The sequence below is a fragment of the Scleropages formosus genome, chromosome 10 (genome assembly GCF_900964775.1).
Source record: "Scleropages formosus chromosome 10, fSclFor1.1, whole genome shotgun sequence".
Lineage (NCBI taxonomy): Eukaryota > Metazoa > Chordata > Actinopteri > Osteoglossiformes > Osteoglossidae > Scleropages > Scleropages formosus.
Window position 1 is genome coordinate 27,937,564 of NC_041815.1, and position 27,772 is coordinate 27,965,335.

General features: G+C 48.4%; 1 protein-coding gene across 1 annotated transcript in view; it reads left to right on the forward strand.

Annotated features, from left to right (window-relative positions):
- Window positions 1-8,758, forward strand: part of fat3a (FAT atypical cadherin 3a) — a 185,159-nt gene extending 176,401 nt beyond the window's left edge. The window contains exons 23-28 of the mRNA XM_029255890.1: window positions 34-187; window positions 1,982-2,637; window positions 3,361-3,474; window positions 5,353-5,412; window positions 6,980-7,015; window positions 7,856-8,758. Of these exons, the coding sequence (XP_029111723.1) occupies window positions 34-187; window positions 1,982-2,637; window positions 3,361-3,474; window positions 5,353-5,412; window positions 6,980-7,015; window positions 7,856-8,472 (1,637 nt within the window). The 3' untranslated portion in view covers window positions 8,473-8,758. The remainder of the gene's footprint in view (window positions 1-33; window positions 188-1,981; window positions 2,638-3,360; window positions 3,475-5,352; window positions 5,413-6,979; window positions 7,016-7,855) is intronic.
- The last annotated feature ends 19,014 nt before the right edge of the window (window positions 8,759-27,772 follow it).

Here is a 27,772-nt window from a genome sequence, read left to right on the forward strand (position 1 = left end):
CTCCTTTTTGTTTCCTGCTCTTTAAATGTCCAGGGTTCGAGTGCAGCTGCATGCCGCAGTTCACCGGGGGGCGCTGTGAGACCGAGATCACAGCCTGCGTCCCAAACCCGTGTCAGAACGGCGGCGTCTGCAAGGCCATCGGCAACGCGTTCCTCTGCAGCTGCAGGAGGGGCTTCTCCGGCCTCACGTGAGTCTGTCTTTCACGCACACGCACGTAATGCAAGGGACCCCCAGGGACCTCGAGAAGGTACAACTCGGCCAGTACTTTTATTTGGGCAGCAGGTGGCGCAGTGGCTAGAGGTAATGAGAGGTTAGAGACGATTGGAAGGTCACAGGGTAAAATCCCCACACCTCCTCCTGTAGTGCCCTTGGTGACGCTACATACGCTGAATTGATACACTAAAAATAAACCTGCTGTGTAAACAGGTACATCAAGTAGAAATTCACTTTGTAATAAATGTGTCTGCGAGATGCAGTAATGCCTCCATATGTGTATAGACGCAAAATATACACAATATATCAAATAAAAGACAGGAAAGATATTTTTCTATCATATACTGCCCAACACTGAACCCAAACACCACTTTAGTCTCTGCTCTCAAATTTGGCAGCTGGATAAAGATTGTCGGTGGTCGCAGTACAAATAGTGACCAGTAGATGGCAGTATCGTCTCGTGTGATCGAGACCTGCTGTTCAGCACTAGTGATAGAAAATAATATTACATTTATTTAATTCATATATACATTTAATTTATTTCATTACTTCATTTCATTTACATTTATTTATTTAGCAGACGCTTTTCTCCAAAGCGACTTCCAGTGAACTCTATGCAGTGTTATCAGTGCAAACACCTTATTCACCGCGGTGATTTACACTGCTAGATACTCTACTTACAATGGGTCACTCCTCCATACATCAGTGCAACACACACACTCTCTCTCCGTCACTCACACACTATGGGTGAACCTGAACACCATGTCTTTGGACTGTGGGAAGAAACCAGAGCACCTGGACGAAACCCACACAGACACAGGGAGAAAATGCAAACTCCACACACACTGAGCGGGGATCGAACCCACGTCCTCCCGCACCACTCAGGCGCTGTGAAATAGCAGCACTACTTGCATTTGCTTTATTTCATTCATACATACATTTCATTTATTTATTTCATTACATTTATTTAATTCATTTATACACGTTTGTGATGTTCAGTTTTAACAGTATTACAGTTGAATACTAGCAGCTTGTTTATAGCTAAAGTATTTAAATTATCCCACGTGTCATTTATAGAAGTCTTTTCTTTTTTAATTAAGAACAAAAACATTTCATGCAGGAGTAATATCAACATTTACTCTCATTATGAATTTTTAGCACATAATATGGTATTAAATGACAAACTGGGACTAACAGGGTTCGTACCACAGTAATAGAATCAAGACAAAGCTTATTTTTCAAAGTATGAATAACAGTGTATTGAAAAATAAGAAAAGAAAAAGTATTAATAAAAGCGAAAGGAGAGCTGAATAGAGGAGTAGCTCATTTTTGTTAATATGTAACAGTGATATATAAAATAAGGTAAATAAATATATATGGTAAATATGTATGTGTATGTATACATACACAGTATATATATATATATATATATATATGTGTGTGTACTAATATGTATATATAAATCCATAAAGGTATATATATTTACACACATGTAAATACATAGATCTTATAAATAGATCAGTCAGTAGTTGTCAGTGAGAATTTCTGCTTAGCAGTGATTTACTTTTCTTCCAGGTTAACTTTTCCTATAAACAAAATATTTTTCCTATATCTATATATATATGATACATACACACTTATGGATGAAAGCAGTGCAGGCTTGGCGACCAGTTGCAGAATTTTTATGCGAAATGCAGCGTAGAAAAGGAGGCCCCCGCGGGGGGTCGCGGCCGAGGTAACCCCGTGCGTGGCCCCGCCCCCCGTGCAGGTGCGGCGAGGACGTGAACGAGTGCGAGCGGGAGGAGTGCGAGAACGGCGGCGTGTGCGTCAACACGTTCGGTTCCTTCTACTGCAACTGCACGGCGGGCTTCGTGGGGCAGTCGTGCGGCCTGCGGCCCGTGGTCGTGCCCAACATGCAGGCGGGCCACTCGTACGTGGGCAAGGAGGAGCTGATCGGCATCGCCGTGGTGCTCTTCGTCATCTTCGTCCTCGTCGTCCTCTTCGTCGCCTTCCGCAAGAAGGTCTTCCACAAGAGCTACTCGCGCAACAACATGGCGCTGGTGCAGGACCCGGCCACGGCGGCGCTGCTGCACAAGGCCAACGGCGTCCAGTTCAAGGCGCTGCGGGGCGGCGAACCCTGCGCCCTCTACGCCGACGTGGGCGGCCCCCCCCAGGTGCCCGTGCGCCCCATGGCGTACACGCCCTGTTTCCAGGGCGACCAGCGCGGCACGCTGGACAAGATGGCCGACGGCCTGGGGGGCGCCGAGCACACGGAGATGAGCACCTTCCACCCGGAGTCGCCGCGCATCCTGACGGCCCGGCGCGGCGTCGTCGTGTGCAGCGTGGCGCCCAACCTGCCCCCCGTGTCGCCCTGCCGCTCCGACTGCGACTCCCTGCGCAAGAGCCCGTGGGACAGCGACGAGGGTGAGTGGCTCCGCCCTCCTCGCCAACAATTAAGCATCGCCACCTTGGGATCTGCAGGTCGTCGGTTCAGATCCCACCTCCTGCCGTAGCACCCTTCGTTGAGGTGCGTACCCTCAATTGACACGTTACACATTACCCAGCCGTAACGATGGGTAAATCGTGGTGAAGTTGGAAGGCACCTTGGAGACAGGTGGATATTACAGTGAATACTGATTCGAAAGGTTTATACTGCGGTAAATATAAACTTAGAGGCATCTTCGGAAGCACCTTGGAAAAAGGCACGAGCCAAAATGCAATAATGAATAAATAATCAAGCGATTAAATTAAATTAAATTGTCACCTAGGTGCCAGAAGGTGAAGGCCCCCGCTAGCAGTTGTGTTCCTGCTTGCAGTGTCTCACATTGACCACTAGGTGGCGCCCTTAGCTCTTGTTGGAGGAGACAGGCCTCCTTTCATGGTCCTCTGCTCCAGCCCTCTTGAGTCCTACACCTCATCTGACGACCCCCCCGACTTTGCAGGAAAATGTCCTTCGCTACAGCTTCTGCGCACCGCCTGAATTTTTAATTTGTAAATTTGCCCTCGGATGGAGTGGCGTCCCGTCCGCAGTTTACTCTGTTTTACACCCTGCTGGGGACAAGTGGTTATTGATAATGGATGGGGGGATGGATTACTAAATCTGGCAGAAAACAGGTGTTTGGGTCGTGACCCCCCCCATCTCTCCAGGTAAAGTGGTCGACATGGTGGAGGAAGTTACCTGTTTCTCGGGCAGCAACAAGGGCAGCAACTCAGAGGTCCAGTCCCTGAGCTCCTTCCAGTCGGACTCGTGCGATGACAACGGTAAGAATCCCGGACGGGACGTCCCGCTCTCGCACCCGACTCGCTCTGTGGGCCATGAGTCACCGATGAGACCCGGTGACGCGTATTCAGGGACCGACTCTCACACGCGTGACCTGTGATCGCACGGCTTGGACCGGGAACGAGCGTGTGTGTGTGCGTGCGTGTGTGACCTCCCTCTCTAAAAACAGTTGGGGGTTCATCTAACCACCTTCAGTGGACACTTGCTCAGCTTGGGTTTCTTCAACCCCCCAAGGGAGTCCATAAAGCATATTTGTAACGTATCGACAGGTTTGCGGTTCAAGCATCACTTCTGTGTTTGTGCACCAAGGGCATTGTCGCTGAGTCACGTGTCCTTATCGCCATGGAAACGACATTTCTCCACCTCTTGCCGACACACACTGATCAGCTCCTCCTTTGGTTCAAGTCGGAGAGAACAGGACGGTGCTTTATTAATTCCTGCTGGGATTTGAACCCATTATCTTCTGTTCACTGCTGAGGTGCTTTAACCATCTCACCACATCACACACCTCTGAGCTATTTGTTGTTAGGCCAGCAGGTTGGAGTAGCAGGCACCTTGCAGTCATTGGTTCTGGGTTTGAATCCCACTCCTGCTGTGGGACCCTTGATCAAGGTACTTACCGTGAATCACACACACACACACACACACACACACTGTCTGAAACTGCTTGTCCCAAGTAGGGTTGCGGCAAACCAGAGCCTAATCCGGCAATGCAGGGCATAAGGCTAGAGTGAGAGGGAACACACCCAGGAGAGGCCTTTCCCGTGCCACACGTGTCCTTCTCACACACCTGAATGAAGAAGCCTGGTACAGCACGGTACAGCACAGTACAGTGTAGTATGGCACAGTACAGAATGGTACGGTAGAGTACATCACAGTGGGGTACAGCATAGGAAGGTACAATAGAGTATCACAGTAAGGCACAGCGCATTATGGCACAGTACAGCATGGTATAATATGGCACGGTATAACAGTGCTGTATGGTAGAGAATAGTACATCACAAGCACTGTGACACTGTATGCCACAGTAAAGTACAGCACTGTAACAGTACAGTGTGGTACAACATGGTAATGCACAGCACAGTACGCTGCAGTACAGCATGGTACATCACAGTGTAGTACGGTTAAGCATGGTACAACACCGTATGGCCTTGGCGCTTTACTCCAGTTAAGTTAAGGAGATCACGGTATCTCTCATGTGAGATGTGGGAAAACCACAGTATCGCTGCAGCTGATTGTACTCATGTGATCTGAGGTCACACAAAGGTCACACAGGTCACTGGAAACAAGTGGAACCAAAGACTTTCACTGTCAAAAGTGTTTCTCTAAATCAGAAAAATCACCGGAGCTTTTCCTTCCCTGACATAATAATCATCATCATCATCATCATCATCATCATTGTTGTCATCATGAGGTCATCAGTCTCATCTCGAGACCACCCATGCCATGCCCTACCCTACAAGAACAAACGAGCCAATCACAGCCCTTGGTGATGAACCGTGTGCCAATCAGCCATTAGGGGAGGGGCTAACATGTTTGCAGTGAACTGCACTCTGCAGGGGGTTGAAGCCGAAAAGTGAATCCTTGCGACCACTGTGTGCGTGTGTGTGTCACCTTGCTCGGGCCCCCAAGCTAAAACAGGTTGACCACAAACCGCTGCGCGGGAACCGTTGCTTCATTCATAAAGCGACTCGCCCAGGTAAGGGGCGTGACTTTTGCGTTTGTGCTTGCTGATTGGTGGGCGGGGCAGGCCAATCACGCATGGGTCCCGCCCCCCTGGTTATGATGAATGTGTCTACAGCCATGTCTCCACCCTTTTATCTTATTCCTCCTTCTCCTGCTTTTCTCCCCTCCACAAGCTTCCATAGTGACCGTCATTCGACTGGTCAATGATGCGGTCGACACAATCGAAAACGAAGGTACTCCTGTCTTCTCTTCGGTTCATCTCCTTTATTCTTATTTTTTATTTTTTTTTTTTATTTTTTTTTTTTTGGGGTTTTTGTCTTAAACATGACACCATATGCATACACACACTTGTGGAGCAGATGGCAAGTGCTGCGATATTTACTGGTATTAAATGAAAGTTTTCTCACGTACACACACGTCACACCCCGCAGAAGCAGGAACGAAGGCGCTTCAGCCTGCGAGCAGCCTTGACTAACCCTCCGCTGCCTCCCGCGCGACGCCTCACCGCATGCATGAGCCCCGGAACGGGGGCGTCCTGCATGGCCTCCTCAACACACACACTACTTCCAGCGAGGACCGCGCTGCTCTGACCCCCTTTACCTTCCCGGACCTCTATCTCGCTTAAAACGGGCTCTCCGGGCGTCAACCCCTTCGGTAGGAGAGCGCGTTGCACTCGTGGGCGCGTAGCCGCGGGACGGGTTGACACGCGGCGGCGTCACGTGCCCCTCACACGCGCCTCTACACCGAAGGCCGACAGAAAGGGGCGGCGCTCTCCGCTCAAGCCCCGACTTGGCAGCGGGAGCCCCGCCCTCCCGCTATTGGTCCGCTCCGCTGTGAGTGACACCGCGAAGCCCCGCCCCCCCGGCCGCGGACCTTACGCGGGAGTCCGAAAATAGGGGTTAGGATAGGATCTAGTCTCCTTACAGACCATCCGTTTAAAAATATTGCGCGTTATTTACGTGTTACAGCAATTTGTACCACGTTGTGGTGTCGCGGCGCCGTTACTGCGGTAATTAGACTTTAATTGCGGGTAATATTCCCATCTGGTCCTTTATTTATATATTATTGTGTGTAAGGGTCATTGATATTCCCGAGGTTGTATTGTCATAATAATTATGTATAGATTTATGTTTTCACACAGTTCCAGTAACAGCTGTCCCGTGATGAAACTATATTTTTAAAAACCGTTTAACTTAATGATTTTGTTCTGTTAGAAAAAACCGAAAGGGGGGGGGGGGGGGGAGGTGGATGGGCCGCAGCGCCTGTGTGTCCTTCACACACACTCGAGGAGAGATGTGCCCGCCTCTGGCCGGACGCCAGCGGCCCGCATTGGCCTGACATTGACACTGGCACCCGGTCACTGCACTATTACTGTGTACAGTCCACTTGTGTGCATACAAACACACACACATACACATACGCATACCCATACCCATACCCCATTACTCCCCCAGTACAGAAGTGTCGGTGGTCCTGGAGAGCCACCCCCACCCTGTCATGACTAGTCACCCTCAGAAGGTGAGACGCACTGCATTTGTAGACAGACACGCGTGTAAGACCACACCGGAGGGGGCGGGGTTAAAAAAAAAAAAAAACACGTACCGTAGCTTTAAATGGTTAACGGTTTGTAAGCTGAGGCTGCAAGTGGCATTTCTGTTGTGCCTCCCTGTAACCGGAAAGCGAGCGGCCGAACTGGTGCCCCCCCCGCGTGCCGTACCTGCCGTGCGAGACCCTGATCACCCCCCCGACTCCCACCTCGCCCGATAAACCCTAAACTGTATCTGCTCTTCCACCTGTCAGTGTCGGTCCTGGACCAGGGACAGAGCTACAACAGAGGTGATCCGTCTCGTTTTCCTGCTCGCTTTCCTCTCAGTGTGTGTGTGTGTGTGTGTGTGTGTGTGTGTGTGTGTGTGTGTGGTACCCTCCATGCATGGTGAGTGTTTGGCCCCCCACCCCACGTTCCTCCTCGTTCTCACTGCTCCTGTTTTGCTTCTTTCCACTGCCTGCATTTGTTTTTGTTTGTTTGTCTCATTGCGCTTCACTCGTTACGTTGTTTTCTCTTTTTCCATTTCCTCCGCCAGTCTTGCGTCGACTCCGTAAGACTTGTCTAATTTCGTCAGTCTTATGGTCATTGGTTCACGTCCCAGTGTTAAATTAAGAGGACGAATTGGAGGCAAAGAAGTCTGGAGACCGTTGGGTGTTTCGATGAGATTGTGTCCTCGTGCTCGTGACCAGCGCCCTCCCCTGGTCCTCCTGTGTATGCACGCCGAGCATGCGCCCCCACCCCCCTGGTGTCCCCGCGTCCGTGACATTGTGTCGTGACGCCCGGAAGCGCTTCGCATTGTGCCAACGTGTGTGTTTCCACCACAATGCCACATCCCGGCCTGCGCCCCCCCACTCACCAGCACGCTGCGTGACCGCCGCCGTCCCCCCCACCCGCCCTGCATGAACAGCGGCGGCGAACGCCGCACACTCCCGGCGCGCAAAGGGGGTAGGTGAGTTTCCACGCACCGGGGCTTCTTCACAAACCAGCAGACATGAATTATGGGTAAAACGCTCCTCACGTGTCGAATTGGACCCGCCGAAGCCCCAGTGTGTGGAAACCGGTGTCGATGGGACAGGAGGGGACTGCACTGCAGGTGACCGTTTCTCACACTTTCTGCCACCCCCACCCAGCCTATCACTGGGACACGTCCGACTGGATGCCCAGCTCGCGGTTGCCGGACATCGAGGAGGTGCCCGGGTACGAGGCGGGCGACGGCTCCTCGGCGCGTCTGGCGGGCAGCAGCCGAGAGCTGGAGACGGACTACTACCTGGGCGGCTACGACATCGACAGCGACTTCCCGCCGCCGCACGACGACGAGTTCCTGAGCCAAGACCAGCTGCCGCTGCCCCTCCCGGAAGAGTTCCCGGAGCACTACGGCACTCTGCCCGCCCCCCAGCCCGTCTCCGTGGAGAGCACCCTGAGCAGCGGTGGCGGCGGCAGTCGGCCCCGCCCACACTTTCACCCCAGCCAGTACCTGCCCCCGCACCCGTTTCCGGGGGAGGGGCAGGGCGGACAGGGCGGGGAGCTGAGCACTTTTAGGGCGGGCCACGAGGCGGAGCCGGAAGGGCTGGACGGCGTGTCGCTGAGCACGCGCCTCTCGGCCAACGCCTCCTCCTCGGACGTGTCCGCCGTGTGCGGCTTCGACGACTCGGAGGGGGGCGCCAGCGACTTCGAGAGCGTCGACGGGCTGCGGTTTGAGGGGCCGCGCACCCACTTCACCGAGACCCAGCAGCAGACTGAGGTGTGAATGTGGCGCCCGGTGGGGGTGGGGAAAGTTCTTGGGACGCCCCGGCGAATCGCTGCGCGGGAAGAAGCACCCGGCGACCAGAGAGCACACGGCCACGCCCCTTTTCTACATCACACCACGAACCGCCACAACCCATTTTTCCAGCGTCTGTGCCTGCAATCCGGTGCGCGCACGTGTTCGAGACCCGCTGACACCTCGACATCCCTTCACAGCCGGAATCACCCATTTGTTTTCCAGTGTTTCCTTATTTTATACGCACACATTAATCATATCAGATGCTGACTGACCCGACAGTAATTATAATAATAATAATTGTTATTAATATTATACATTTTTAATTATTTTTTTAACCCAAAAAAATGTACAAATTGCATTGAGCTAAATCCCCTGGGACACACTGAAAAAGGGGGATGAGTGTTTCTTTGCCGTTAAGATGATGTGAGCACGTTCTTTTTGTGTATTTTTATTAATTTTGGTTTGTTTCTTTGTAGCGCCCTTCCCAGCGCTCTGCTGGCACTAATTTAAAAATAATAACGGGAAAAGCACAGCGAGATGTGTCCAGCCATTAGCATCGCTATCCAGAGCAACGAAACACACTTAATAGTGTGTGTGAATGTGTCCTTGCGAGTTCAACCACTGCCAAGGTATGTTTAGTGGACCGATGTGCCCTTTTGGGTCTAGAACCAAACCCCAGCCGCTGCCTCATCCTGCCGTTGCCCCTTTCAACCTTGGCTTCTGAACACCGTGGAGATGAGAGGATGCGTTTCCGTGGTGATAGACCCCAGGAGCCTCACTGCGCCCCGTTGCACCGTAGAGGGTCTGAAAAGGTGAGCAGGTCGAATCCCACCTCCCCTCCGGTGCCCAGCGTTGGCACCGTTTCACTTTCTGCAGGAAGACGAAGTGGAAACTTTCTAAACTAATTACGTGCCTGTAATCTCGGCCAGTGGTGTGCGGAAAGGTCAAAACCTGACGCCGCACTTCCAGTTTCCAACTAATATACATGTAGATGGTGGAGCCGCGGGGGGGGGGGGGGGCAGTGAGGAATAACGTTCACTGCCCCTCCTCGGGCAGGTTTGTCAGCGACTCCTCGGGGGAGTGATGGTGGAGGGATAGAGGCTCGACACGTCCCATCCTGAATGGTGGCAGTCTGCTGGAGGGGGGCAATAAGGTCACAGCAGCAAAGGACATTTTTAGCCCATTGACCCCCCCCAACCCAATGTGTTATTGGTTTTAGTCCCATTGACTGATAAAGCAGCAGAAGGGGGTCTGGATCTGAATCCACATGAGCCATGGAGGAAAATCAGGGCTACAGGGCTGCTGTGGAGGAGCGGTCGCTTTCATGGACGGCACCACCTTGAGGGTCACAGGTGAGGGGGGGGTCATAGGTGGGGCCACGAAGCAGTATTGACGGATATTTCCTCTCCATTCAAAACCACGTTTGTCTGCCTTTTCCACGGCAGTTTTTCTATCTGCAGTTTCACTTTTTTTCCCGTCTTTTTCTCCGTTTTCCTGTTTTGCACTGAATATTTCATCAAAAGCGACGCCAGTATTTTAAAGCCATAATAACGCAGCGGCGTGGGGCTGGATTCCGTGGCGCGTTTTTTGGGAAAGGGGAACAGAATTCTGGAAAATTCTGGCATTTCGGGCCAAAAAGTGGGAAGAGAGTCACATTTTGGATCGTCGGTCGAAATGTAACGAAACCGCACACGGTCGTCTTCATTTAGCATTTTTTCATACAGCAAATAATAGGAAAAGAGGAGAAATGAAATATGTACCGTTTGATGAGAATCATGGCGTTGTAATATAATATGCCTGACATTAGCAGGCCGTTTTGTAAAAGATGTAAGTTTGTGTCCAGACCTTTGTACAAAGTGTATATAGCTAGGTTGTTAAAATGCAAGATTTTGTAGATATTTAATTCCAATCCCGACTGCCTTTTTCTTCTTCTTTTTTCTTTTTTTTATTATTATTTTTCATTTTTATGGTGTTCTTCTCGTGAATGTGGGCTGTACGGCGGCCGCGTGGAATCGGACATAATTTCCCCACGTTTCCTTTTTGTTAACTCGAGGTTTAGATTTTATTTTGTATTAACGTAACGCTTCCTAAGTATCCTTTGGTAGAATAGATGGATTTTTGCACACTGCCTAATGCACAAAACATATTGACTCTCCTACGTTCGGTTTTTTTTTTTTTTTTTGCATATTCATGGAGTCACAGCAGCTGGAGAAAGGGAACGCTCTTCGCCACGTGCTCTCAGGAAGTGGACGCTTTTACTTGTCTCACGTCTTCTGTTCCTCTTCCACCTTTTAGGCAGTATTAAATTGTGTCTCTTCACATCACGGCAATTGAGTGTACAAAACTGATTTCTTTTATAACTGCTGTTTTGTTTTATAAATCAATGCAGTCAATAAAGAACCTTGATCAATAATACAACTGCTAGTGATGTCTGATATTTAGTGGTCTGTCTGCCTGTCTGTGTCCACTTTCAGCTCCCTGTTACCTACACAGTCAGTAAAAGCTTAATGGAGATGATTTATTTGCAGTGCGGGTTCTGTAAAAATCTCAGATAAAGCGCTAGCAAGTAAGATACATTAGTGATACCTTAGTAATAATTAACTTTGAGCTGAATTAAAAGGAAAACAAATTTTATATTTTCGGAGAATAAAAATACCTTTTCTCAATTAAGAATTTCAGCATCAGTTGTCAGATTCATCGCCATCTTGCTACTGATCAACAACTCTCAGGGATGCCAGACCCAAGCTGTAAACACCGTGGAAAGGAGTTGAATTAAGGCGGTTTCACAGTTTGGGTGCTCTTTACTGCCATCTGCTGGCTCGGTGGGTAAACAAGGGTCTTGTTAGGTCCTCCGAAAACACCAGTTTTTGAAAATAAGTGAAGAAGAGGCAATTAGAAATGTCGAAAATTTGTAACCCGATGGTTTGAACGGCCAGCAGACGCTCTACGCATACGATCACAAATATGTAGCTACGATTGTCACAAGGGGAATGAAATGCCGCTTGTGGCCCAAAGCCGCTGTGCTGTGTTTCCCACGTCACGTGTTCAGCTGCGACGAGCGCAGGAATGCAGGAATAAGAGTGTAAAATAAGGCACTGACATTTTCATTACCCCCTCATACAACCGCGCTATGAATCCGTGCACCTTCAATCTCGCACCCCAGGTAGAACCAATCCATTTCGCCCAGCTCTGTGTTGTGTGTGCATGCGTGCGTGCGTGCGTGCAAGAGACGGAGATGGCAAAAGGCAGGGAAAGGAGTGTGAGATGAGAATAGTGTGCGATTTCGGTCTGCCGCCGTCACAGGATTGGGTTCTGAGCCCCGGTTCCGCATCTCGGACGCGGCTGCGGTCTGAAGACTTTGCTCCTATTACCTCTGTCAACGGGGACGCTGTGTCAATATTTCATTTTAATATTGCTTTTATAGTGTAAGGCACCAATGAGAACGGAAATGCATTTTTAAACGCTCACGCAAAGATCGCTCACGCATCATAACACTTTTCTTGGCGAACAATCGGGGGCGGCTCATAACCTGACTCGGTTTATTACCGGATATGAGCTCGAGTCCCTCAGCACAGCCTGTGGTCCCACCCCCACCGCTTTATGGCATCCGGAGCCTTTAACAACCCGGGTTCGTGAGGCCGCCGGCATCGGGGGGGCTTGGAGGTAATCTCAGCGGAAGCCCCCCCAGCGGTGTCCGGTTCCTGCGCCATTATTTTTAAACCCCCTCCAACGTGTCGTATAGCAGGTGATAAAAAGTGCAGCTTCACCCAGGCAGGTCGTCCACCTCGATAGCATCTCCGATTCGAGGTTAAACGCCGCAATAGGGGTGAACAGCTTCAGATGGAGACGGATGAGTCCCGGTTGCGGCCGTAAGCGGCATTTCGGAGCGCCCCCCCGATCCCCCATCCCTGCCTGCCAACCAGCCGCTGCACGATTCACATATTTACAGCACGGCTCCATACATCTTCGGCCCGTGTTACCGCATGTCTCCGTGACCCAGAGGTGACTTTCTCCAGAGGAGAACCTTTCATGTCCCATCGCTCATAAAGAAGGTTTATGTTCGGAATAAATAACCGTAAAGAAAAAGAGCTCCCTGTTAAACGAGTTCAACCCCATGTCCCTGCTGTTCTTGGGCTCCAGTAACGAAATGCTGGAAGCGAAACAGCCTGAAGAAAAGAGATGAACCCCCCCAGCATTATTTCAAGGCACCAAAGGCTTTTGTCTCATTTGACTTTACACACCTTTAAAGTTTATGAATCCTATAGGGGCTGTTATTACTCTCATATAAAATATTAAAATAAACTTATAAAAGTAATAAATGGCTATGATTTACACCCCTGACTCTCCTTACCAACTTGAAGTTCACTTATTTTTACACCTGCACTACTTGTGTGTTTCTACTACACACGATTTCCTCTTAAGCAAAATATGGAATTGATCATTACACACCTGTTATGTCACATGAGAAATACTGATCCTCATTAAATACCCATTTCGTGGTAAAACTAAGGGGCACAAGGGGTTACCATATTTTCAATCAATACTGTACATCGGTATGTTTGGCATTCAAGATGAACAATCTTTTCGCCCAAGCAGAGAGCAGCGAAAACTGTCCTAAATCCGGGGTTCTGCCCCCCTAACCACCCATCACTCATTAACACTTTGCTGACCCCTTTTGCCTCCTTTTACATATCATGTCTACTACCACTGTCTGGAGTAGGGGGTGCGGTGGCGCAGTGGGTTGGACTACAGTCCTGCTCTCCGGTGGGTCTGAGGTTCGAGTCCCGCTTGGGGTGCCTTGCGACGGACTGGCGTCCCGTCCTGGGTGTGTCCCCTCCCCCTCCAGCCTTACGCCCTGTGTTGCCGGGTAGGCTCCGGTTCCCCGTGACCCCATATGGGACAAGCGGTTCTGAAAATGTGTGTGTGTGTGTGTGTGTGTGTGTGTGTGTGTGTGTGTATACCACTGTCTGAAGTCAGCCAGCAGGTGGCGTAGTGGTTAGGGCTGTCGCATTGCAAGGTTCTGGGTTTCGTTTCCCATCTCCAAGGTAAAGTACTTTGATCAAGGCTAGAACTCGTGAAGGTACTACATGAAGCCACATCTTTTGAGTTCCAGGCAGCAGCTCTCAGCGTCACACCACCTGCCGGAGCCGTCGATGTGTCGATTTGTTCTTTTTCGCGCGCCGTCTTCGGTGACCTTGACGTGACCTTTACTCTTGCCGCACTTTCAGTTTTTCCACCGCTAGCAAAATGGGGGAAAACGACGCACAAGCCTCCGTGTCGTTGGGTCAGAACCGAGGGCCGTGACGGCCAAAGCCGGACCGACGACAGGACCTGCTGCTCGCGCCGAAGGCCGATCGTAGGCCGACCGTAGCGAGTGCTAATAAACGGAGATGTAGAAAATCTCCCTGACATTTACACTGAGCATCAGCAGCTCGGGCCTCCAGCTCGCGAGAGTGCTGCCCTAATTAAAGCCCCCCCCCCCCGTGTCTGTACCGCGGTAAGAGCATTGCAAAGCTTCCATCCCCCGCCACCCCTCACATTCACGACTCGTTGGACGTAACTGAGCTGAAGCACCACTACACTGGATAGAAACACAATTCTGTTGGTTTTTTAAAACTCCAGTTAATATTTCACACTTAGCTCAGCTTTCTCAAACCATTGAAATATGAAATATGTCACTTTCCGCAAAAAGAAATCCAACAAGTCCGCATCGGCAGAAGGTGGGAAAAGATGAACACGTACAGTATATTAATCACGTCAGCTCTTTTAAAACAATACATTCAACACTTTTGTACAATTTTGTTTCTCGTGATTTCACATTTTTATGATTTTTAAGTTTGATTCGCTACTTCCGGCCCCTCTTGTCTTGTTTTTACAAGCATAATTACGGCGAAACGGGCCGAATAATGACACGAACAACGGATCATTCGACGCGCGCGCACGATTAAGCGCAACTTCCGCTTCCGCCTCCCGGACCCGCTCACCGGAAACACGTTATTCATCTCCGAATGTAGACGCTGCACTCCTCACGAGGGTCTCGCGCACGTCGCTTCCGCCGGATCCGTTTGAATCGCTGCTACCGGTCGTGCGTCTCCCTTCCGCTTCGTAGTTCGCGCTTCTTTGTATCGAGATTCTTGATACTTTGTAACAAAGTTGTGGCATTGTAGTGGAACGACTTCTCTCTCTCACTCAGAACTGCTCAATCTCTGTCCACGTTTAAAAATGGTAAAACTCACCTCTTCAAGATTCACTTCACCAATCATCTCTTAAGTTCATGTCTGTTGTTATTTATGTATTTACTTTATTTAATGGTTTAATGTAGCTTAGTTTACTGTGTGCGGGTGTATTAATTTTCTTACATGTACATTTATTTACTTAGCAGACACTTTTCTCCAAAACGACTTCCAATGAACTCTGTAGTGTTATCAGCCCACGCACCTTATTCACCGCGGTGACTTACACTGCTAGATACACTACTTGCTTCTTGTGTTTGTATACTTGGTCAAAATGTATTTGTATCATTCACCTCTTGTGCTAAAATGTCAATAGGGGAGACGTGTTATCCAAGGCAGGTAGGTGTGGTAACACCCTGGGAACAGGCCAGGGGACCCCTCCCCTCCCGTCCAAAGGCGTCCTGTTTACTCTGGTGGATCGTCGCCGAGACGTTCCGACGATCACGATTTTGATCCGTTGCAATTGTTGTCATTGTTGCCGCTGAATAATTGCAGTAACGAGTGGATGGTAAAGAACCCAAAAACAAACAATGGTAGTAAGAGTAACGTGGACGTGCAGCGGATTTATTCCGCCACCTGCCGCCTCGGGTTTCACGCACACCTGTACACACCTAAAGGTTGAGTAAATGCATCCGTCAAGGTGACGTCACCTTGACGGATGCATTTACTCAACCTGTAGGGTGGAGGGGGTGGCTCATTACTCAATGTCGCCAGGGGAGTTGAACTGTCCCAGGAACTTTGTGTGAGATCCAACAAACCTCTGTTGGCACCACCGTGCCGAGTCAGCGAATTAAACCCCCCGGTGACGTTTACTTCCCTCTCTTGGCAAAAGACCAGCTGTGCGGCAGATGTATTAAACTGGGAGCGTGCCAGGAAGGGCCCTTCTCTGTGTGTGTGTGTGTGTGTGTGTGTGTGTGTGTGTGTGTGTGTGTGTGTGTGTGTCACATTGATTGTCAAGTGTTTTTTGTAAGGTAAACATAGAAATGTTGGTTAAATTCTCTCGCCGGAGACACCTTCAAAATGCACGTGATTGATTTGGATGCAGACGTCAGCGTGTTGGTTCGAGTCCCTGCCTTCTGCTTTAGGCAGCCCCCCCATCCCACACACACACACACACACACACAGCCTCATTCCAGCTGGAAGAGAAAGCAGAATGAAAAATATGAAATTAAGAAGCATAAAGGATGAACTTGTCGATTGAGTGTTGGGTCCTGCCCCCAACTGCTTAGCTGCAATAAGTAAAATATATATATATAAAATATGTACATGTTGAATAGTTTGTGGGATTTTGCTATAACTTCTGAGCCACTCCAATATTTCTGAGTGCTAAAAGCTTGTGATTCACATGCATCCCATTAACATCCAGCACTATGGAGTGAATATTAATGCCTCTTTCTGTGCCATAGGTGCGAAGTGCATTTTCCATTCTCTCCTCTGACAGATGGGTAGCGTACGCAAAGCGGTTACCGTGACCACGCTGCTTTCTCGTGTAATTAGGGGAAGCGAGTTGCGTGGCAGTTAAAGTTGTCACCTTGCAGTCTGAAGGTCCCCAGTTTTGCTCCCTGCTCCTGCTCTAACACCGTCGATCGAGGTTCTTACCCTGTTTTACCCTGATCGGTCAACATCTACAGCTCAACCTCTCCAAGACTGAGGTCCTTCCCCTCCCAGCAGGACCGTCCACCTGACGGGGACTCTATCGAAGTGGATGACGCACTCATCTCACCTGCTTCATTGGTGAGGATGGGTCTGGGGGCAGCGTGGTCGCACAGCGAGTAGCGCTGCTCTCTCACAGCACCTGGGTGGTGCGAGAGAATGTGGGTTCGATCCCCGCTCAGTCTGTGTGGAGTTTGCATGTTTTCCCCGTGTCTGTGTGGTTTCCTCCAGGTGCTCTGGTTTCCTCCCACAGTCCAAAGACATGCTGTTCAGGTTCCCCCATAGTATGTGAGTGTCATGGAGTAAGTATGTTTCACTGATGCATGGGTGAGTAACCCCTTGTAAGTAGTGTATCTAGCAGTGTAAATCACCTTGGTGAGTAAGGTGTGTGGACTAGTAACACTAAATAGTATCCGTTGTAAGTCGCTTTGGACAAAAGCGTCTGCTAAGTGAATAAATGTAAATGTTACTTTGTTTCCCCGAACACGTCCGTATTTTCCGCTCTTATCTCACTGCAAACTCGACACATCTTCTGGTCGAGGTCCTGGTGATATCCCAGCTGGACTCCCGCAGGGGGTCTCCACCACTGGCTTGTTGCTGGTCCCACTCAAAAGGGTCTAAACTATAAAGCCCAAAAGTTCTCGGTTCTAATGTCATAGAGTGACCTCCCACTGCCCCTCAGAACTGCTGAATCCCTCTCAACATACCCGATGTGTCTTAAAGCCATGTGTTTTGGACCCACTTCTATCTTGATCTGCTCCATAAACCTTCACAAAAAAAATAAAAACTTGTCCTGTATTAATTTTACATAGATATTTGTGTAATGCCCGCTGGCAAAAATGATGGTATTGGACTAATTAACTGTACTTTGGGAATCACATCTATGTCTCTCCATCTGTTAGTGATGCTCTTTTGTTCACTCTGAGCCAAATGTCTCTTTGGAGAAAAGCATCTGCCCAGTGAATAAATGTAAATGTACTGATACTGTAAAACTTACCCTCCTATTTAAATGGGTGAATTAGTGTGAAGTTACTTGGCTAACATTTTAACTAAGGATTTAAATAAATCTAAATAAAAATTAATATGAATTACTAATAAATGCGGTGACCCAAGGAACTTCACTTGGAAGTGTAACGGTGCTGCTACAAGTCCTATTGCTGTAAAACTGGGAGGAAGATTCCAGAAACATCCGCCTGTTTTCGTGGATGAAGTCTAAAAATTGTCTTGTAGATTCTTTGTGTAGCACCATTAGTCAAGGCAAACCTGAATAGATGCAGTAAAAATTAAAGTGATGGGTAAAAATTACCCTGTTGTATGAAGGGGTACGTTATCAAAAGAAGGAACTGAATAAATGTTAGTAATAAAGGTAATTTTAGTGTTATATTTATTCATCATTTATGATTTAATCTTTTACTCCAAAGCGTGTCGTTAGATACATTAACTATGGAGAATTTCTGGGCGAGCAGCTGCAACCAGTACGCCACCCACTGGCGTACTGGTTTGGGTCAGTCCTGCAACTGGTTGGGTCAGTTTAACAGTGAGAGAGGGAAAAAAAAACACAGACTTCATCTCTCATTTGCCAAGCAGTAAAACCACACATATTCAAACAATCCCTGTCATATTATGTTATCTCTACAAATTATTTTTGATGTGTTCTAATGGGACATTTGGTAGCGTAGTGGTTTGCAGGTTTGAATCCCACCTCCAGTTGTAGGACCCTTGAGGAAGGTACTTACCCTAAAATTGCTCCAGTAAAAAAAAAAACACCCAGCTGTATAAATGGGTGAATAATTTTACTACCTAAACATTGTAAGTCACTTTGGAAAAAAGCATCAGCTAAATGTAATTTTTTTTTTTTTTTTTTAACTGCAGACAGTCCTTGAGTTACGAACATCCCACTTATGTACAACCCGTAGTTACAAACCACCCCTGTGAAGCCTATTGTATTTAAAATTCGAGTTACATACAATGACTCATAATAACAAATGGCGCTACTTTGTGATGCACATCAAAACGTTGCACGTCTACAGCGGTTCATCGGCTCGTGAGCCCAAGGTAGGACTAGGACTTCCTTCTTTTCAACCAGACCAGGTTGCTGTTAACAGTGTCTTGTATGTTAGTATTTGGCTTTAATCTTTTTATTTTTCCCTCCTAACCATGGCACCAAAGTGTAAATGTGATGCAAGTGATGGTGATGCATCAAAAAAAAGGAAAGCGATCACGATTGGAACCAAAGTGGAAATAATAAAGCAAAAGGTGAAACGCCAACGAACACTGGAAAAGCGAACATTAAAGTTTCCTTGTTTTTTATTCCTACACACATTCTCTATCTCCTCCTCTCTATTATAAATACTGTAGTTACATTTATTATCATTACATCGTATTATTATTATTATTACTACTACTGTATTGTTATATTAAAGATGTTTTAGTGTATCCAGAAGTGTTTCTTTAATGTTTCTATGCTTAGAAAGGTACACGATATACAATATACTAAGACAAAGATTTGACTAAGTGACGTTAAATACCCACCATACTGAACTGTTCCGACTTACATACAAATTCGACTTAAAGAACGACTGAGGAACGGAACTCATTCGTAATCCCGTGACTGTCTGTAGGTTATTCTTCTGGAACTGGAAGCCCCACATTTAGGATTACAGTGTCCTTGCGAAGCTCCCACCTCTGGGTTATTTGACTAAATCATTTCTAAGTGACACACACAAAGCAAAGCACTTTGGGAAACACCAAATGGCTTTTTCTTTTCCACCCCCGGAATCAAGCCGGGACTTCGGCGAACGAAGGCTCTCCGGGCCGAGCGGAAGCGGTCAAAAGACCCTCTCCTCGCAGACGGGGGACTCGCGCTGCCACACGCCTCTTAATCATTGTTAATTAAAGGCACAGAATGTCTGGCAGCCCACGCCCACCGGAGACCGAGACGCGAACGTGTGAACGTGGTGCACCAGGCCTGCTGCTTTGAAGTGATAATAGCGCCGAGCTGCACCGAGTGATAATCGGACACAGATGCGACTTCACACGGCACGTTTCTGTCTCTCCCTTTTTTGTTGATTGTAGGAACGCCTGAACAGCATAATATTTAGCTTCATTTGGCTTATTTAGCCAAAGGGGGAGAAAGGACTTTAATTGCCAACTTATTCTGCCTTGTGCGCTTGCCAAATAAGCAAACGTGTACTTTAAATGCAAGCGGCATTAAGTTGTCCCAGAACCGCTTAAAAAAAGCTTTCATGCCAACATCTGTGGGTTTTAAATATTGCTGCAGTGTGACGAGGTTGGTTGTGCACAGAGGTGGAGATACAAAGAAGCGTGGACCCAAAGTAGTTTATTGCCAGAGAAGCATCCAGTGCTCCGCTTCCAGGTGTGAACAACCTAGAACCAGAGAGTTTAAAAGGGTCTAAAGACAAGCAAAACAATCAACAGCACTCTGGTGTACCCTACTCTACTCTACTTTACCTTTTTCTACTGTACCCTACCCTTCTCTACTCTACTCTACCCTACCCTTCTCTACCCTACCTTACTCTACTCTACCCTACCTTTCTCTACTCTACTCTTCTCTAGTCTACCCACCCCTATCTAAACCTACTCTACCATGGTCTATGCTATCCTATCCGAATCTACTCTTCCCTAGTTTATCCTTCTCTGCTCTACTCTATCTACCACACCCTATCTAAACCTACTCTACCACCATGTACACCAATCAGTCACAACATTAAAACCACTGAGAGGTGAAGTGAATAACATTGTTCATCTCATTACAATGGCACGTGTCGGGGGTGGGATATATCAGACAGCAAGTGAACAGTCAGTTCTTGAATTTGATGTGTTGGAAGCAGGAAAAATGGGAAAGTGTAAGGATCTGAGCGACTTTGATAAGGGCTAAATTGTGATGGCCGGACAACTGGGTCAGAGCTTCTCCAAAATGACAGGTCTTGTGGGGTGTTCCCAGTATGCAGTAGTTAGTACCTACCAGAAGTGGTCCTTCCTTGGACAACCGGTGACGGGGTCATGTGTCCATGCTGACCCCTGTCCACTGCTGAAAGCACCTACAATGGGCATGTGAGCATCAGAACTGGACCATGGAGCAATGGAAGAAAGTGGCCTGGTATGATGAATCACACACACACACTTTCTGTGCCACTTGTTCCATACGGGGTCATGGGAGCCTACCCAGTAACACAGGGCGTAAGGCCAGAGGGGGAGGGGACACACCCAGGACAGGACACCAGTCTGTCGCAAGGCACCCCAAGCGGGACTCAAACCCCAGACCCACCAGAGAGCAGGACCCAGTCAAACCCACTGCACCACCACACCCCCTCTGATGAATCATGTTTTCTTTTAGATCATGCGGACGGCCGGGTGCGTGTGCGTCATTTACCTGGGGAAGAGATGGCTGCAGGATGCACTATGGGAAGAAGGCAAGCTGATGAACATCACACACACACATTTTCAGAACCGCTTGTCCCATACGGGGTCACGGGGAACCGGAGCCTATCCGGCAACACAGGGCAAAAGGCCGGAGGGGGAGGGGACACACCCAGGATGGGACGCCAGTCCGTCGCAAGGCACCCCAAGGGGGACTCGAACCCCAGACCCACCGGAGAGCAGGACTGTGGTCCAACCCACTGCGCCCCCCTTTGTGGACATCATTTATATGCATTTCAAGTTTTAATGTAGCTCAAAGGTAATAAAACTTTAAAATAAGTTCTTAAAATCTATTTTACAACTCTATATCAAAGAATTACAGAACCCAACCAGCGAGAAAGGCTTGTGGAATCTTTATTATTGAACTTTTATCAGCTTTGATTTACTGGTATGAATTAACGGAGTTTCAAACTAAGCAACTCATGAACAGACCTTTGATCCCAAGGGTGTTCGTAAATTGAGAAGGCAGAGCATGTTGAGTTAACTGATACTTTGCCACAATAAAGTAACGTAAAATTACTTTTTCACATTAGCTGCAACCCAAACTATCAGTAAGGTCCATAAACCATTCCGCTGTCCTCAGTTTCTGGTCTGAGTCCTTAAACACTGAAGAGAACCAGATCTGCAGCTCATTTATATCAGCCTATATAAGCTATAACCCTATATTAAAAGTGTCTGTTAAATAAATACATGTAAATATCAGTGCTAATCTGGATTACAAAAATCCCAGAAGAGTGTGTGTGTGTTTACTGCAAACAGATCACAACTTTAGAAAGGAGGAGGACCATGAGTTTCACATATTCGTGTTTATTTTAAGACGCATTTTGGTACAATTAACGGGGAGAGCGGGGTCTCGTACCAGTGGCTGAAGCCTGAAGCCGCTGTGAGGAAGAGTGAATTAAGCAGCAGGACTCGAACCCCCTGCTGGAGATGTTAAAGATTTCCATCCTGCCTCACAGTAGGTGCCTTGCACTAATACGGGAATTAGCAGAGTCTCTTGGGGAGACGTTTGGTGAAAACCTGCTTCTCTGCTTAGTTGGGGGGAGGGGCTTCGTGTCACACATCCTGTTAGAAAACCATACTGCCCCCCCCCCCCCCCCCAAAGGGACACCTTGGTCCTTGAGATGACTGCTCAACTATTTTGGCATTTTTCATGAGGACTAATTGTTTAGTAATTCTGGAAGAAACACATCTTGAAGACAGTGAGCTGTGAACATTGTGAAAGTGTGTTGAATGAAGGTGGTCCCACATTCCTGTTCCCTCCAGGTGTTCTGTACTGTTGTCTTTTGCTTTGCTTTTGTTTTCTTTGAAGTGAAGTTCTCCACAGTATGCAGCCCCTCCGCTTTCCATACGAGAACTCTGGCCCCGGTGCAGATGTTCGGGAAGAGGGGGGTCATATTCATCCACATCTGACGTGCAAATGCCGAAGTGCTCAGCCTGACCTCGGTGGGCATCACCGTGGCGCATGACAGCCACCGGCTGCTTGGAGAAACATTCTTTCCAGGCACATGATCGCACTTCCCGCCGCAGCGTCCTCGTCAGCTGACACCCAAGTAGGGCACAGCAGCCGGTATGCCCGCCATGGTGGGGGGTGGGCCGCGTTACACAGCCAGGGACTCAAAGTGTTTCCTGGACGCGACTCGTTGCTCCGCTATGTAAAGCAGAACCGTTGCGTAACGTGTCTCAGTTGTGTGTACATGTTACCACGGCGTCATCTCTGGTGGTCTCCACGTGGTGATGTTAGGGGTCGAAGGTTATGGAGCATTACGGTTTTAAGGAGGGGATATGTGTGAGCCGGAGAGAATCTGTGTTTGTAGCTTTCTAGAAACGGGTTTGGAGTGTCGCGTTTCTGGACGGGCCGTCGACGTGAAGGTCCTGAGATGGTCACCTGAGCCAGGTGATCAGATGCGCTCGTATCACATATGCCAATGACTTTGGGAATGTCAGCCAGATCCCATGGAGAGAGAGAGTGTGTGTGTGTGTGTGTGTGAGACGGGTTTGTTCAGGGGGGCAGCAGATACATATGCGGGCTTGTCGCCTGTAGGTTGTTGGTTCAGGCCTCACTGCCTGCCCCGGCTGCCCTACCCTCGATCAAGGTACTTACCCTGAATTACTTCAGCAAATACCCTGCTGTAGACAGAAAATGGGTCAAATACAGTATGTGGCGTTTGAAAAAGCTAAGCATTAAATTAATAATGGCATTTAAATATGTCATATTGCCCAGTCAGGGAGCTATATCCCATCTGTGGATGGGGGGGTGGGCATTGAAATGGGGGCCATGTGCTGCAGAAAGGAACGCAGCGGGTCTCCAAGGGGCCCCCTGACGTCACCTTCCCAGGTGACACCACTTCCAGAGGAAATGTTTATTTTTAATTGAGAAAAAATAAAAACACCCTGAAGAATTTCCCCACGACACCACCTCCCCCCGACCCCGCGCCTTTTAACTCATTGCTGCGATCTGCGTGTCATCGACACATCTGCGCGACGCTACCCGAAAAACACACTTAAATCCAGCGGAGTCGTCATTTCCAATTCCTGCTCCGCTAAACGGAACCAATATTTATCGTCATCTTTTATTCATTTATTTAGTAGATGTTCGTATCCAGAACGACTTCAAATGGGGTAAAAAAAAAAAAGCCCTATTTTGGAGCAAAAAGACCGACACGGTTGTGCTTATAATTGATGTAATCTGTACGTATGAACTATGTGGGAATGAGACACATTTACATTTGTTTATCTGACGCTTTTCTCCGAAAAAACTAACAGCGCTATTTACACTGATCATACAGCTGGGTAATTTTACCATATTAATACATGTTTAAGCAGCTTCATCAGGGGTTTCGAGCCTGGCTCCTTTCATTGCAAGGTAGCAGCTCTAGCCACTGCGCCATCTGCTGGCCCTGCTGACCCAGCTGCGTTCGAGGATCCCCGGGAAACTCCGGCGCCCATTTATACACATCAAGTTATTTAAGCTCTGGAAGGTTCTTCATCCACAAATGAATAACCGGACAACATTGCATTTGATTCCGCAGCTCCGGCAAGAGACACGGTGATCTTGGGTTCAAGAAAAAAATCGTTACTTCCAATACTGCTGATTATTGCAGTTAGGCAACAACAGCGCGCTTCCTGTGTTGCGCTGGCAGGGAGGTCCAGACAATAACACAATCGGCGTGGCGCTCGGAGAAAGGCATAACATCTGTTTCCATGACAACAGCGTAAGACCCTCACCTCGCATGGTACAATTTTGATCAAAGGTGCAAAAGGGGTCGAGGGGGTGGGATTTGAACCCATGTCCTTTGACTGCATAGTTACAACTCAGACCACTATGCCACCTGCTGCTGTTTGTGTTGCTAAAACACAGTGATGGATAATAATAATAATTTTTACTGTTGTTTCATTCCTTATTATTAATCACTCTTCATATTTACTATTTATGTATTATCACCAAGGCAACAAGAAAATGTGAAGTTTGTTTACTAAACTACTTGCAATCATTTACCCATTTGCATCTGGGGGATTTTTACAATAGTTTTTACTGCATCAGTCACACTAAATACCTTGATCAACCACTAAGCACTATGCCACCTGCTGTCTCACATGGCAAAGTAAGCTCTGTCTATTTCTGTAGGGTATTGGGTCAAATCCTCATGAGATGTGGGTGGAAGGTGGCTCAGAATTTGAGCAGCTGAGGGGTGCAGCTCGGTCTGACCCGTCGGGGGGGGGGGGGGTCCAGCGCTCCACTTCTCGGACCCTTCATTGTATGTCTGAGTTGAGATGTTCTGCTTCCCAGCACCAGAACCTGCAGGAGTGTTTGGGTCCATCTCCTAAAGGGCCCGGCGCCCTTTTTCCTTGCATCATTTCACTCATGTGGGAGAGAACCGACTCCATCCTGTCCTCCGATGACTGAAGACGAGCCCCGAGAGCATCCGTCAAATGGGATTTAAACACGGCGACAGGAACCTTCTCTTGGCACCGCCCGCTGACAGGTGATCCCACCGTGCGCCGGATCCATCTCCCGCATTGTGTGCTCAGTTAATTCTCACCCCCTAGTAATGTTTGCAGATGACTGCAGCTTTCGGTTAGGGTGTGTCTCCGTGAAAATGCTGGTAGGAATTGATTCTGAGGACCGTGGGGGTGGGGGTCCGAGTACCACTCAGACGATGAGTTCTGTTAAATGTGCTTTCCTTTTCACGCAGTTTGCAGGGAGTCTGACAGGCAGTTCGTGATTTGGCAACTGGTGCCAGAGAAGGTCCAGGCGAGGTACATTCACAATATCCTGTGTTCTCAACTTGCAATCGCACCTCCACCTGTTTATAACTCGTTTTGTTCGTAACTCTAAAGTTACTGGCTGTGACTTAAATGCAAAATTGAAAGCTTAATAATACAGATGTGCCTTGATTTACCAGTTGGGTTCTGTAAAAGTCTTTGATATAGATATAATTAATAATATATGATATGATGTTATGTAATATATATAGTAAACATACTATAAACTTATTTGAAAGACTTTAATATTTTAATTAACATCAGTCATTAAAATTAAAACTGATTTCACTAAAAATAAACATACATCATCTGCACAAACGTCTGTGCCAGTTGACTCGTTCGATTGATTAACGTGTTGTTTGTCATGTTATTGATCACTGTACCCAGAAATGCCGCTGTAAACACTGTGGAAGTGAATTGAATCAAGGCGGTCCCACACTCAGGTTCTGCTTGGCGGCTCCTGACTGCCACCTACTGGCTGGGCATACAACAAAAATTTGCATTTGCTTTGCTGTGAATATAAATTTTACAGTGCAGTTACATACAGAAATATGAAAATCCATAACTGAACTGCTTGTGAGGACATGTGTGTGGAAAATCATTTCTCATCACAGATAAACTCAAAGCCCTTTAATTCCTTTTACCAACATATGCGAAAATGACTGCCATCCCCACATACACTCGTATTGTACACATACACACGCGCGCATCGAGGCCCCGACTTCACACATCGGCCCGCAGTCTGTCGCGGTATCAGAAGCTGCTCACCAGGGCACGATGTTCGGCATCTGTGAGAAACAGTGTGTGTGTTCACACACCGGGCCGTGTGGCTGTGCACCAGCGGAATGCGGACGGACGTCAGGTCGGGCGTCGCTCTGCTGTGTCCTCGCAGGGTTCGCGGCCCATCTGGAGCCGCCGTGACTGTACGCCGCCAGCCGGAGCGTCCGGCCTCCGACAGCAGAACTGCGTACGTCAGGCCTGCGTCCGTCCCCTTTACGACCGCGCCGTAATGCGGCTATAAACGCTGGCGGCTGTTTTTCGGAGAATGACCGCGTCTAATTAAACGAGAGGGAGTGAATCAAATTTAAGGGACTTATAAAGAGCTTTTCAAAAGTGATGGTTCTGACCTAACCCTCATCAGGTCTTTTATGTTTGCGTTTATTCGCTGTGCCGGTAGCGGGCATCTTCAGGGCAAACATTCCGAAGGATCTCAGTGGCACGGTGGCTCAGCGGGTAGCGTGGGTGGCGCAACGACCCCGGACTGCAGGTTCGATTTTGGCTCAGGCTGTGCGACGCTTGCATGTTCTTCACCCTTCTCTGGTGGAACGGTGATGCCAGATTGCTGTGTGTGTGTTTGTTTGTTTGTCTGAACAGATGAACAATTACTTCATGAATGCGTTACATAATCGAGTAGATGAGATTATTTGATAAATAGGATATGGCTCTAAAATAACAATTTGAATTCCAAAAGATTATGTGATTTATCTGGTGCCCTTGTCCAAGGTGACTTACAGGGTTGTGTATTGAGGTACTTACAGCGATTTACCCGGTGTGAGTACCTGTGTGTGCGTGTGTGTGTGTGTGTGTGTGTGTGTGTGTGCTGTATAAATGGGGAACGACTGTCGGAGTTTAATGCAGTGTATCCGGCACCGTAAGTCGCCTTAGTTAAGGGTGCTGGCGAAATTAATAATCAGTCAGTATAATTAAAAATCATTATATGTCTCTTTGGAGAAAAGAATGTGCTCAATGAATAAATGTAAATATGTCACTTTTAATAATAGTTATAATCACTTGCAGGAATCTTCCGGATGGTGTCCGTGCGCTGTGCCATCTGGACCGGCCCATTGGCCACCGCAGTACCATTCGTCTCGGCCCGACACGTCGTTCTTCGCCGAACCCTGAATTTGACTGATGGCTTCCACCCCCAAACCCCCCACCCCCCACCTTGAAAGGGGGCCAGTTTGACTCAGAGCTCCTCCCCTTAATGTATCGCGCTGCAGTTTGCCATTTTTCAGGGTTTGAAGGCAGAGCGCAGTGCGGGACGGGGACGGGGACGAGGACGGGGATGGGGACGGGGGGGGCGTTCTGAGCGGGAGCTCATATGCGGGACGCTGGGTTATTTCTGGCCGCGTCAGCAGCTCTTCCGGTGTGTGTGAAGGGAAAGGCCCAGAGGACACACTCCAGCAGGGAAAAGAGCTGGAAATGGACCTCTTTTACACAGAAACTTCTGCCTGTGGCGTCTTCATCAGTCAATGACGCACGTATGAAACGGGGCTTCTGTTGTATGGAGGTGGGCGGAGCTTTCCGTGCTCTGTGTGTGTGTGTGTGTGTGTGTGTGTGTGTGTGTGTGTGTGTGTGTGTGTAGACATTCCCACAAAGAGTGAAGTGGAAGTGGAGCTGTAAGCACTCAGTGGTTATGAAATAAACCAGGGGTTGTCAGTGGGTGGGGGGGGCAGTGGGGGCAGGCAGCACTGAAGAGCTCCCCCACCCTACTCTACTGTACTCTACTGTATTCTTCTCCAGTCTACTGTACTCTATCCTACCCTAGCTTAACCCTACCCTACTCTACCCTTGTCTACACTACTCTACTGTACTCTACTCTACCCTTGTCTACTGTACTCTACTGTACTCTACCCTACGCTACCCTACACTACTCTACCATAGTCTACACTACTCTAGTCTACTCTACTCTA